Source organism: Grampus griseus, assembly GCF_964374135.1.
Source record: "Grampus griseus genome assembly, chromosome: 4".
NCBI lineage: Eukaryota > Metazoa > Chordata > Mammalia > Artiodactyla > Delphinidae > Grampus > Grampus griseus.
The window spans coordinates 1,586,973-1,599,707 of NC_138997.1; the positions used below are offsets into that span (position 1 = coordinate 1,586,973).

Sequence of the window (12,735 nt, forward strand, 5' to 3'; positions counted from 1 at the left end):
TGCCTGTATTCCCCACCTTCTCCCTTTCAGAGAAGGCACTCCCCACCTCCATCCAGGACTCATTATGTCTCCCATGTCTTAGATTTCATTGACTCTGGGTTTTGTTTTGGGGGGGAGGGGTTCTGAAATGGGAATTAATATTTCCAAGTTTTTCCACTCAACTGCATCTTTTATCTCCTTAGATTTTACAACACAGACTAATGGAAAGAAAAATTCCCCCATGTTTCTGAAACCCACACTTGCTTCTAGTCAGTTTTTCTCCTTTGCTGGAGTCAGTATAGTCCAAGTCTTCTTTTGGGGGTGGTAACAAAGAGTAGGTTTATTTTATTAATTTTTGAAGCCCAAGTATTTAGGAACTATACCCAGTGATATTTTGTCTTGCTAGTGTTCACTTTTTTTATCTCTTCATGGGCCAGATTTTCCTTAGAAGAAAGCCAGGACGTTAAACTTGGTTTTCGAATATTAGCTAGGGAAATAGTTCAAATAATCAGCCATTTGGTTTAAAAAAAAAAAAAACAAAAGCAAACTAGTAATTTGACTGATTTTTTTTCTGTCTTAAATTGAGTAATAACTCAGTCACAATATTTTGTTATGTATAAATACCGTGTGGATTTTCTTTTGGGGCGAGTTGTCACTGGATATTGTTTTTTTTTTTTTTAATTTAAAATATTTTTATTGTGGCAAGAACACTTAACATGAGATCTACTCCTTTTCACAGATTTTGTGTCCAATACAGTGTGGTTGACATTGGGTACAACGTTGTACAGTAGATTTCCAGAACTTACTCATCTTACTTAAGTGAAATTTTACACCTGTTGATGACCAACTCCAGTTCCCTCCTCACTCCCACCAACCCCCATTTTTTCCTTTGTCTCTATGAGTGTGACTGTTTTAGGCTCCTCATATAAGTGGAATCCTGAAGTATTTGTGCTTCTGAAACTGGCTTATCTCCCTTAGCATCCTGTCCTCCAGGCCCATCTGTGTTGTTGCATGTGGCAGGATTTCCTTTTTTAGGGCTGAGTAATATTCCATTGTGTGTATGCATGGACTGCTTTTAAAACTGCATTCATCTGTCAATAGACATTAGGTTGTTTCCACACAGTGTCTATTGTGCAGAGTGTGGCAGGGACCCTGAGCTGCAGATGCGGGGACGAGCTGGGGTAGAGTTTTATTTTTTATTGTTTTAATAAATTTATTTATTTTTATGTATTTATTTTTGGCTGCATTGGGTCTTTGTTGCTGCATGTGGGCTTTCTCTAGTTGCGGCGAGTGGGGGCTACTCTTCATTGCAGTGCGCGGGATTCTCATTGAGGTGGCTTCTTGTTGCGGAGCATGGGCTCTAGGTGCACGGGCTTCAGTAGTTGTGGCATGTGGGCTAAGTAGTTGTGGCTTGTGGGCTCTAGAGTGCAGGCTCAGCAGTTGTGGCGCACAGGCTTAGTTGCTCCGCGGTATGTGGGATCTTCACGGACCAGAGCTCGAACCCGTGTCCCCTGCATTGGCAGGCAGTTTCTCAACCACTGTGCCACCAGGGAAGTCCCCCGGAGCTGGGGTTTAGAGCTCAACACTGTGCACTAAGGTGGTGGGAGGGGCCATGGCCAGTTCTCCTGGTTCCAGCCCCGACTTGGATCTCTGTGGTCCCCACGGGATTGGTATCCACCGGCCCCATCAGTGTCTGGAGGCAGGCGAGCTAGAAGCCCATCCCGGGGGTGGCACCCCAATAAGCTGGGGTGCTGGTTCCACTCTTTCCCTGTTCTCTCTGGTCTGTGTTGTGGTGGGCGGTGCCTGGGGGGTGGGGATTGTGGGGATACAGTGTCTCCCCTTTTCCTACCGGGGCCATTGAGGCTGGTTGGGTGGAGAAGCCTGTCTGTTAGTTTCTGGATTTCTCACAGAGGGGATGGATCCGTGCCTTGCTGTTGAGATGGTGTATCCATGGCGGCAGGAGAGTCCAGGATTTCCTGTTCCATCTCCTGAAGTCCCTCCAATCAAATTCTTCATTCCATCTCCCACCCTACATCTTACCATCCCATCCAGTGTGGCTCCTGTCTCTCCCTCAGCTGGAAAGCAGCTCTCCCTTTTGCTCAATCCTGTGAAGAGTCTTTAGTCCTCAACTTATTAACCTCTCAGCAGCTTTGGTCCTGTGAACCAACCCTTCCATCAAATATTTTTTTTCCTGGAATTCTGTTGACGCCACACTTGTGGGTTTTCTCTGTTGATGGAAAAAAATGCACAACCAGAAGTTGAGAATTATGCTTTATTTGGCGGACAAAACTGAGGACTTAAGCCCAGGATGCAGCCTCTCAGAATAGCTCGGAGGGACTGTTCCAAAGAGGTAAGGGGAGAGCCAGAACACGGAGGAGTTTTTGCAACAAAGACCAAGTAATCGGAACATCAAAAGTTTACCACTAATTAACGAAAGCCAGACATCTCAACGTAATGAATTTAGCAATTTTCTATGTATGGGAAGATGCAAGAGTCCGGGCTCACTGAAACTCTTCCTTGGACGTGCACCTCGGCTGCCGGGGACCAGCGTTCTCATCCTGAGTCCCCTCAGGGGGCACCGCCGGGGGTGGCTGCCATGTGCTGGCTTCATGGCTGCAGCATCCTTTGTTTACTGATACGGCGGCAACATTCTTTGCCCACACCTCCTTCTTCTTGGGCAGCTTATCCTTTGCCTTAATTGTCGGCTTATCTTCCTACATCTACTCATTACATGTTGGGGCTCCTGGTGTTTCAATTCCATGTCCTTTTTGTCACTGTAAACTTTTTTTTTTTCTAACTAGTGATTTGTCTAATCATTAAAATCGTCCAAGGAGGGCTTCCCTGGTGGCGCAGTGGTTGAGAGTCCGCCTGCCGATGCAGGGGACACGGGTTCGTGCCCCGGTCCGGGAGGATCCCACGTGCCGCGGAGCGGGCTCGCTAAGCCTGTGCGTCCGGAGCCTGTGCTCTGCAATGGGAGAAGCCACAACAGTGAGAGGCCCGCGTACCGCAAAAAAAAAAAAAAAAAAAAAAAAAAATCATCCAAGGAGCTTTTAAATCCTGATGCCTGGGTCTCATCCCGCACTAACTCAATGTGAAGGTGGGACGTGCGACTTCGCATCTGTAGTCTGCAGAGCTCCTCCAGGGGGCTCAGTGCACAATCGAAGCTGAGAATCGCTGGACACGTTCATCAGAACCTGCAGCTTTCAATACCACCTTTATGTGAGAATCACCCGTATGTGTGTTGGACTCTTGAATACCTCACTAGCCCATGCACTGTGCATGGCGTGTTGTGAACGCCAAGAGCTTTCTTAAATGAAACCTTAAACGACTGAAGTAGAAGAGAAGTGCAGCAGATTGTAGTGGCGTGGCTGGTGAAGCTTTGGTTGTTCTTTAAGGGATCTTATTGTTTCATGTCCTAAGTTGAGTTTTCTCAGGGACAGACTCTGAGATGGAGATTGACCTGCAGAATGAGATTGTTTGGGGAACAAGACCTCTTGGGGCTGAGAAAGGCAGATTCAAACACAGGAGCAAGGCAGTTGCAACTGAGGCTTCAGTTGATGCCCCAGGAGCTCGAGGCTGGGATGGCCTCGGTTAGTAGAGAGGGACTTGGGGCTTGGTGTCCTCACAGAGAGTCTTCAGACACGGTTCACCTTCAGCTGAAGGCTGTTCCTGAAGAGACTGAGCTCAGAGCCTTAAGCAGCCACATTTCTGGCAGCCTCCGTGGTGCTGGGAGATCTGGGGGGAAGCAGCACCCCAGGGTCCCTCACAGGGGTATCTGGATTGGCACCTGCACGGATCTTAGAGTTCACCTCATTTAGACCTTCATTTAAACGTGAGTACACGGAGGCTCAGCGAGGGTAAGGGATTTGCCAGTGTCACGTGGCAATCTCGCAGTCTGTCTGGCACTAGTACAGTGTCCACTCTTAAGGTAAGAGCGTCTTCAGTGATACCCGTACTTAACTTTATTATGTGACTGTGGAGCTTATCTTATTACCACATCTCTTAGGCCAGAAGGGAAGTATTTTACACTTATGCCATGTGCGGAAAACTGACAGAAGATAAGTCCTGTTCCAGTTGTAATTTGTCTCAGAGTCAGAGGTATTATTGCAACACTATGGATTCTGATTTGCTGGACTGGATGGAATACCATTTCTGTGTAGTATGGAAAATAATTGCACAGTAAACATTTTGTTTGGGTTGAGGTTTAAGTTTAATTCCTTGTACCACGAGGCTTGTATCAAAAGGACCACAGTCTTTGATGAGTTTCGGAAATCCCTAGTGTCCAATATATAGCATCTCTAAATAGATGTTTCTACTTCATGAAAAATATTTTTTTCTATGAGCCATGGGTAATGTAATTGCGTAATTGAAGACAGACAAGTTTGTCAAATGTTTCCATGGGATTTAACAGTTCCTTAAGCCCAACTGGAGTGACAAAATGGTTGTTGAGGAACACTGTTTGTAATTATAATTCTTGGACAATTATAACACAACAGACTTTGCTGCACATACACTCATAAACACATTCTTTTCAAATAATATAAAACTAATTAAAGTCAACTAGTCAGTCAAAGGTATCACTCCCTGTATTCATAAACCTTCCGTTCACAATTTGGGAAAACCGAATGGAAAATAAATACCGAAGCTGTTAAGAGAGGTGATAATAGGGCTTCCCTGGTGGCGCAGTGGTTGAGAGTCCGCCTGCCAATGCAGGGGATACGGGTTCGTGCCCCGGTCTGGGAGGATCCCACATGCCGCGGAGCGGCTGGGCCCGTGAGCCATGGCCGCTGGGCCTGCGCGTCCGGAGCCTGTGCTCCGCAACGGGAGAGGCCACGACGGTGAGAGGCCCGCGTATCGCAAAAAAAAAAAAAAAAAGAGAGGTGATAATAAATTATACTATAGTAAGGCGAATACAAAACAAATAAAAGTACAATAACCCTACAATTATCTGGATTCTTAAATAACTACTGACCTGATTTATTACCTGACTCTAGGAAGTGTTTGTCTGTCTTTGTCTGTCTATCTGATTGTCTAATTAAAAATTCTTCCATGTAGATAAAAATGGGAACTAACCTCTTAGTAAGAGGATATGTACAGACTTGTAGCAGTGGGTTTTCATAAGCCCCAGACTTCACGTATGATCAAAAGGTCAGTTTTACCTGACTGTATAGAGAGTTTACCTCCAGTTACAGCTGTGGATTTTGGAATAAGGAAGTGTGAGTGCCTCTCTGAATCTTTTAGCGTCCTTCTTGTTCTTTCTCTTAACTTTACTTTTTCAGAGAATTTTTAGGTTCACAGCACAATAGAGAGTATGGTACAGAGATTTCCCGTGTACCCTCTGCCCCTACAATGGCCTAGTCTCCCTCATTATCAACATCCCCACCAGATGGTACATTTGTTACCGTTGATGAATCTACGTCGTGATCACTCAAGGTCCATAGTTTCCACGAGGATTCACTCTTGGTGGTGAGCGTTCTGTGGACTTGGGCAAATGACAGTGACTTGTGTCCATCATTATTGGGTCATACTGAGTACTTTCACTGCACTAAAAGTCCTCTGTGCTCTGCCCACTCATCTCTCCTCCAAACTTCCAACCCCTGGGCAACTGCTGGTCTTTGTACTGTCTCTAGTTTTGCCTTTTCCAGAATGGTATATAGTTGGAACTATACAGCCTTTTCAGATTGGCTTCTTAGAAATATGCATGTCAGTTTCCTCCTTTTATTTTCATGCCTTGACAGTTCATTTCTTTTTAGCGCTGAATAACGTTCACTGTCTGGATGTTCCCCAGTTTATTTATCCATTCACCCACTGAAGGACGTGTTGGTAGCTTCCAGGTTCGGCAGTTATGAGTAAAGCTGCTGTAAGCCTCGTGTGCAGGTTTTTGTGTGGACGTAAGTTTTCATTCCCTTTGGGTATATACCAAGGAGTGCTATTACTGGATCGTATAGTACGAGTATGTTTCATTTTATAAACACCCACCAAAATGTCTTCCAAAGTGGCTGCACCGTTTTGCTTTCTCACCAGCAAAGAATACGAGCGTCTGCTGGCTCCACATCCTTGATGTTGTCAGTGTTCCGGAGTTTGGCCACTGCGGTCGGTGTGTAGCGGTACCTCATTGTTGTTTTCATTCGCATTTCCTTGGTGGTACATGGTGTGGAGCATCTTTTCATATGTTATTTGCCACCTTGCTCATCTTTGATGAGGTGTTTATTATTATTTGTCCCCCCTCTTCTTTTTTGTTCCTCAAATGAACTTTTTAAAACAATTACAACAGGGACTTCCCTGGTGGTGCAGTGGTTAAGAATCCGCCTGCCAGTGCAGGGGACACGGGTTTGATTCCTGGTCCGGAAAGATCCCACATGCCACGGAGCAACTAATCCCGTGTGCCGCAACTACTGAGCCTGCGCTCTAGAGCCCGTGAGCCACAACTAGTGAGCCCGCACACCTAGAGCCTGCGCTCCACAACAAGAGAAGCCTCCACAATGAGAAGCCTGTGCACCACACAGAAGAGAAGCCCCAGCTCGCCACAACTAGAGAGAGCCCGCGCGCAGCAACGAAGACCCAACGCAGCAAAAAATAAATAAATTAAAAAAAATCAGAACAGTTTTAAATTTATAGAAAAATTGTCAAAATAATATGGAGTTCCCAATATCCTGCATCTAGTTTCCCCTATTATTAACGTCTTACATTAGTTTAGCACATGTCTTACAACTCAAGACTCAGCCATAAAAAGAAACAAAATTGAGTTGTTTGTAGTGAGGTGGATGGACCTAGAGTCTGTCACACAGAGTGAAGTAAGTCAGAAAGAGAAAAACAAACACCGTATGCTAACACATATATATGGAATCTAAAAAACAACAACAACAAAAAATGGTTCTGAAGAACCTAGGGGCAGGACAGGAATAAAGATGCAGACGTAGAGAATGGACTTGAGGACACGGGGAGGGGGAAGGGTAAGCTGGGACGAAGTGAGAGAGTGGCATGGACATATACACACTACCAAATGTAAAATAGATAGCTAGTGGGAAGCAGCCGCATAGCACAGGGAGATCAGCTCGGTGCTTTGCGACCACCTAGAGGGGTGAGATAGGGAGGGTGGGAGGGAGGGAGATGCAAGAGGGAGGGGATACAGGGATATATGTGTACGTTTAGGTGATTCACTTTGTTATAAAGCAGAAACTAACACACCATTGTAAAGCAGTTTTACTCCAATAAAGATGTTAAAAAAAAGAACCAAGAGTGGTATATTGTTATTGACTATAGTCTATATTTCGATTGCTTAGTGTTTAGCTAATGTCCTTTTTCTGCTCTAGGACCCCAGTCAGGATACAAATGACATCCAGTCCTCACACCTCCTTAGGCTCCTTTTGGCTGTGACAGTTTCTCAGACTTTGTTTTTTGTGGCCATGGAAGCTTTGAGGAATCGTGGTCAGGTAGCTTGTAGAATGTCCCTCCGCTGGGATTTGTCTGATGTTTTTGTCAGGACTAGATTGAAGTTATGTGTTCTGGGAAGGAAGAACACTCATTTAGCAATGACAGTCCCATCACATCATATTAAACGTACACAGAGTCAACATGACTTATCACCTGGTTAGAGGTTAACGTTAATCACCTGGGTGAGGTTGCATTTGTCAGGTTTCTCCCCTGAACTTCCATCCCATGCTCTTTGGAAAGGTGTCACTGTGCACAGCTCACACCAAGCTGGGGGTGTGATGATCCAGCAGTTTGAGAGCAGAGGATCTATGCCAGTATTTGGAATTCTGCACGGGAGATTCGTCTGTGCTCTACCATTTAGTTATTTACCCAATCAGCCATTTTATTTACATCTTTATGGACTCATGCGTTCTTATTTTATACTTTGGATTATAAGCCAGTACAATTTTACTTTATTGCTCAAGTCATCCTAGATTTGGCCATAGGGAGCTCTTTCAGTTGGCTCCTGTGTCTTTTTGACAAAGTCCCATCAGCTTTAAAAAAAAAAAAATCTTCCCTTATCTCACTTTAGGTGAGGATAACAGCATTTGTTTCCACGAAGGAGGGTTTCTTAACCTGTGGGGCACATCCGGGAACCCTCAGCATTGCAAATTTGTGGCCATTTTCTAAGGGAAGCACATAGCTTTCATCATATTCTCAGCGGTATCTGTAGTGCTAAAAAAAGAGGTAAAGAATCACTGCCCTAGAGTAAAGAGGAGAAATAATACAACGTACATATTTCGCACGCCTTGCTCTTTCCTCCGTCCGCGTGCTTGCTTTAGTTCACAGCCAGCAGGCAGCTCCCTCCTTGAGGTGACCTGGCTAGCGCCCTGCCACACTCAGGTCTGCGAAGACCTGTGACCATGGTTGCTGCACTTATAACTGGAAAAACAAAACGGTCCTTTGACTCAGATTCCTGGTTTAAGGGAGGATGTGAAGCCAATATGCTCGCGCACACCGGCTTTGAAATGCAGCAGTGCTGTGTGGTCGCTAAAGGGTCATGGAAAATAAGTACACTCTGCAGTTAATGGAAAACTGAGCTTCCCTCTTTGGAAAGACATTTCTGGATTTTTCCTTTAGTGCTGGAAAACATTACATCATCCAGCTATACAGCCTGGTCCATTCCTTAGCATATTAGTCATGACATCAGTTCAAGTTTAGGTGAGTGAACAAAAGAGGCAGGCTGTAAAAAGGCTTTTGATATAAAAGACATTATTTTCTCTAGTCATTTGATGACTTTGCCTCAGTAGACTCAGTTATTGTCTTAAATTAATATCATATTTCCATGAAATCAGTCCTGTTGTGTAATAATATCATAATCCTTGATAGATTTACTGAAAGAAAACACAATGGCCTCATCAGATGGATAAAACATTGGACTGAGATTCAGAATGTGAAATCTCTAATAACGAAATAGACATTGAGCATGGAACCTAATTAAAATCATTTAACTCTTCTTATTCCTGGTTATTTTGTATAAATACTAGCCACTTTCCAAATTATAAGGTTATGTATAGTAAAGTGCAAACACAGGAAAATGTGCTGTATGCAAATTGTTTCAGCTCTCTTGAAGAAAGTGATGTAGCTATCTAGGCTTTTAAAACATATTTTAACGTGTGGAGATGACTTTAATGTTATTTTAGGATTGACCACGCTGAAAAAGAATGATTTCTATTTTTTTATTTAGGTAGGAAAAAAATCCCTGAATTCATCCATGTGAATATAAATTACATGAGATTTCACTTAAATTTTAAAATGTCTTTAAATTTCTAATATAAAGAAAGGTGAAGTGTTGATTAAAGACTCATATCAGGTTACCTGCAGCAGAGACACCAAAGTATGTATTGACACAATGGTCAAAAAAGAAAAGAAATTGTTAATTGTCTTTAGGTTGTCTGGTTCATTCTATTCCTTAGAAGACATGTACTTGTGAAGGATTTTATATCGAGACATAATAATAGCCGTCCTTAATTGATCCAATTCAAGTGTAGTTTGTAATCCATCAGTTCCGTTTTCCTCCCTTGGATGAGAAAACTTGTAGATGGGTTTGGACACTAATTTGCATCTTAATATCTAATTTTTCCACATAACCTCATTGTCTTGAGAATGAAATGGAAAATGAATGAATGGGAAAATCTCATTACTGGTCCCCAAATCCTGGAGAATGAAATGGAAAAATCTCATTACTGGTCCCCAAATCCTGCAGCTAGGATATGGGAGCTGATAAGGTCTTGAGAAACATATCTACTTAATCTCCTGCACCTTTGGGGGGTTTAACTAATTGGTTTTCATTTTTTTTCTCCAATGTTTTGGATTCTTTCTGAGAGCTACTTGAAAAGGTTGTCTGTATCAACTCACAGTAGTTTTAGATTTTTTCATACGCTTCTTCATATCTGTCACATTTCACCTGTAGTGGTTGTATCTTATCAGCACATTGTACGATAATTAACACAGAAAAGAATTGCCTGATAGGTCAGAGCTGGGATTTTAAAACAAAGCCAAGCACATGACATTGTTTGCTTCCTATAATGTCACTTATGAAATTGACACTTTTACTGTATCGGTACAGAATAGACAATGCTGGATGCTCCAAGTGTAGTTTTAACCTTCCCTGTGATTTTCATGGATATTATTTTTGGACTGGGAAAATGATTATATGATAAGACTTTACAGGTGGTAAATGAATCCAAACCAACAGTAAAGAACAACAGTTTCCACTGGCTTCCAAGGAAGCGTTTACGTGCTCCCAAGCAACTACCAGTTTAGTCAAGATTCATTGTTCAAAGTTGATTAAAGTAGAAGAAATGGCAGTTTTTCTCTTTTCGATAGTTGACAGCAAATTATGTGCATGTAAAAGAAAAGGAGCTGTATCTCGGAGCTCTGTATTTTCCCCTTTTAATTGGTCTGATATTTGAGGAACTGCCTTTACCAATCCCCGGTGTATTTTACTCCACGGAGAGCATTCGTGTGTGTTTCTTGGACAATATCATTTATGGGTCAGCATGATTGTTTTGTGAATTCTTGGACCCTCTGGCCTTATCATCCTGTAGTATTCACATACTCCTTTGCTTAGGTGGAAGGTTAATACTATATATATTATTCAAAAACTATTTTTTGCTCTTGTTTCCTTGTCTGCCATTCTTTTGTGCTTGTCTAGATTTTGACTGCATGTTGCTTCAGGACAAGTGAGAGGTCTGCTTAATTTTATTTAAAGAAAGTAGCATGAAGTATTTAGGGCAGTGTTTCATGCATTTGGTAAAATTAAACGCTAAAATACTTTTTGTGTTTGTTTTTATTTTTTATGACAAATACTTTTTGGGATTCTGATAAGTCTACTACTTGTCACCTCTACTTGGAAAAGCCATGCTGCAAATTTGTCTCAAAAAGCGAAGTCTTTTCTCCAATGAACATCACGCATTCCTGTTGCTTGCTATTCTAAATACTTACCAGGGCTTTGTTTTGCTTTTTCTCGTATAGGCAGCAGTCAGCCGAGGACCTTGCCCGAGTACCGGCCAACTCCACTAGCAATATCTTGAATAGGCTATTGGTCAGTTATGATCCCAGGATAAGACCAAATTTCAAAGGTTGGTCTCCCTCCACCCCAATATCTCCATTCTTTGCAGTTTAAAAACTAATTTTATCTGTATAAGATCATTTATTTGTTTTATTCAAAAGAGTATATTCTAATGGACATCTGTCATGTAATGTGCTTAAGTCAGAGCAATTTAATGCAAAGATGTTTAAAGATAAGCAAAGCATTCGTTCTAATAGGCTTATGTAGTTCCCAGTTAAAAATAAAAAAGATATGTTGTGAATTAATAGGCTAACCGATCTGATGGGTTTTCTAAGTACTTTGTATTCTTAACCTTAATAATTTAAAATTTACGCTCTGACTTTCATTCAGACACCAAAGTTCTACTTTGTAGGAGAATGGCCATATACTCATTTGAGGATAGAGAATGCTCTGATAGACATTTAAATTCTTTCTTTTTAAATCTTTATTAGGTTTTTACATTGATTAAAAAAATTCCCTCTACTCTTTAGCTGAAAAAAAATGGCCATATGGTTTTTAAAAGCGTGTTAACTTTGTGAATAAAATGACTATGTATTCTTCAAGAAAACATTATGTCCTATCATTCCTTTCAAGAACCAAAACTGTACTTGAGCTAAAAGTTGTGGGAAGGTGGTACAGCTTCCCTCCCTCCCTCCCTCCCTTCCTTCCTTCCTTTCTTTCTTTCTTTCTTCCTCTCTCTCTTCCTTTCTTGCTTCCTCTTGATGAGTTAGGAAAAGTTATATGAACATATCTCTGGAAAACTGTCATCTTTGTTGCTGGTTAAGGACAGGTATTAATGTAGATCGGATTAACATTATAAGGCTTGATTATTTTTCCTTTACGGAAAAAAGAAAGAAAGGAAGAAAGAAGGAAGGAAGGAAGGAAGGAAGGAAGGACGGATGGAAAGAAAGAAAGAAGAAAGAAAGAAAGAAAGAAAGAAAGAAAGAAAGAAAGAAAGAAAGAAAGAAAGAAGAAAGAAAGAAAAGAAAGAAAGAAAGAAAAGCTTGCAGCTGCTTCTAGTCAAGTGAAGTTATACGACTCTGTTATAAAAACAGGGTTTTTGTTCGTTACCAGAACCTGCGGTTACTTTCAGCAGCACTGTGCTCTGAGTTGTCACATGTCTACCCTGTATTGATTCAACACCTGTTTTTCATCAGTCAGAGGTTATGTGGCTAAAAGGCTAAATTCACATTTTCCCTTTGTTAGCCCAAGCAGCAGTTCACAATGAGTAAAAAAAAAAAAAAAAGAAACAGAAAGAAATTGGCAACATTATAGTTTAGTTCTCACTCCATGAACTTTAAAATTATTTTCCAGCAGGTCAGGCAAAAATCTTAATAATGATTCTGTTATATGTCTGATTAACTTTGCATTTTCATGAATTAAAAATCAAAATATAGCAATTGTAATTGAATTCTGCATTACCATTTAAGGTAACAATTTAAAATGATTATAAAATGCAAAAAAAAACACCCATATTTTAAAAATGATGTTTTTTAAAGAATAATTTACAATCTCTTAAAGTAAACGCATCAGCCCAATTAAAAAAAAAATTTAAGGTAAATGTATTTTCCCGGAATTTCTACAATTTAAGAGAGAAATATTTCTGAATAAATAACGCTATAAAGTACAAGGTAACTCATTTTTTATTTGTGTGTTGATCCCTATTTAGAAAAATAAGTCAATAGCAACTGTGAACATGGTATCCTGAAACCATAGGTTTATAATTTTAC

General features: G+C 41.4%; 1 protein-coding gene across 4 annotated transcripts in view; it reads left to right on the top strand.

Annotated features, from left to right (window-relative positions):
• The window catches only part of GLRB (glycine receptor beta), a gene marked incomplete at both ends in the record, with an annotated part of 65,307 nt that overhangs the window by 16,672 nt on the left and 35,900 nt on the right, over positions 1-12,735 (top strand). For all 4 annotated transcript variants that reach the window (XM_082652957.1, XM_082652958.1, XM_082652959.1 and 1 more), the window contains one exon: positions 10,930-11,036. In XM_082652957.1, coding sequence (XP_082509083.1) covers positions 10,930-11,036 — 107 coding nt within the window. The remainder of the gene's footprint in view (positions 1-10,929; positions 11,037-12,735) is intronic.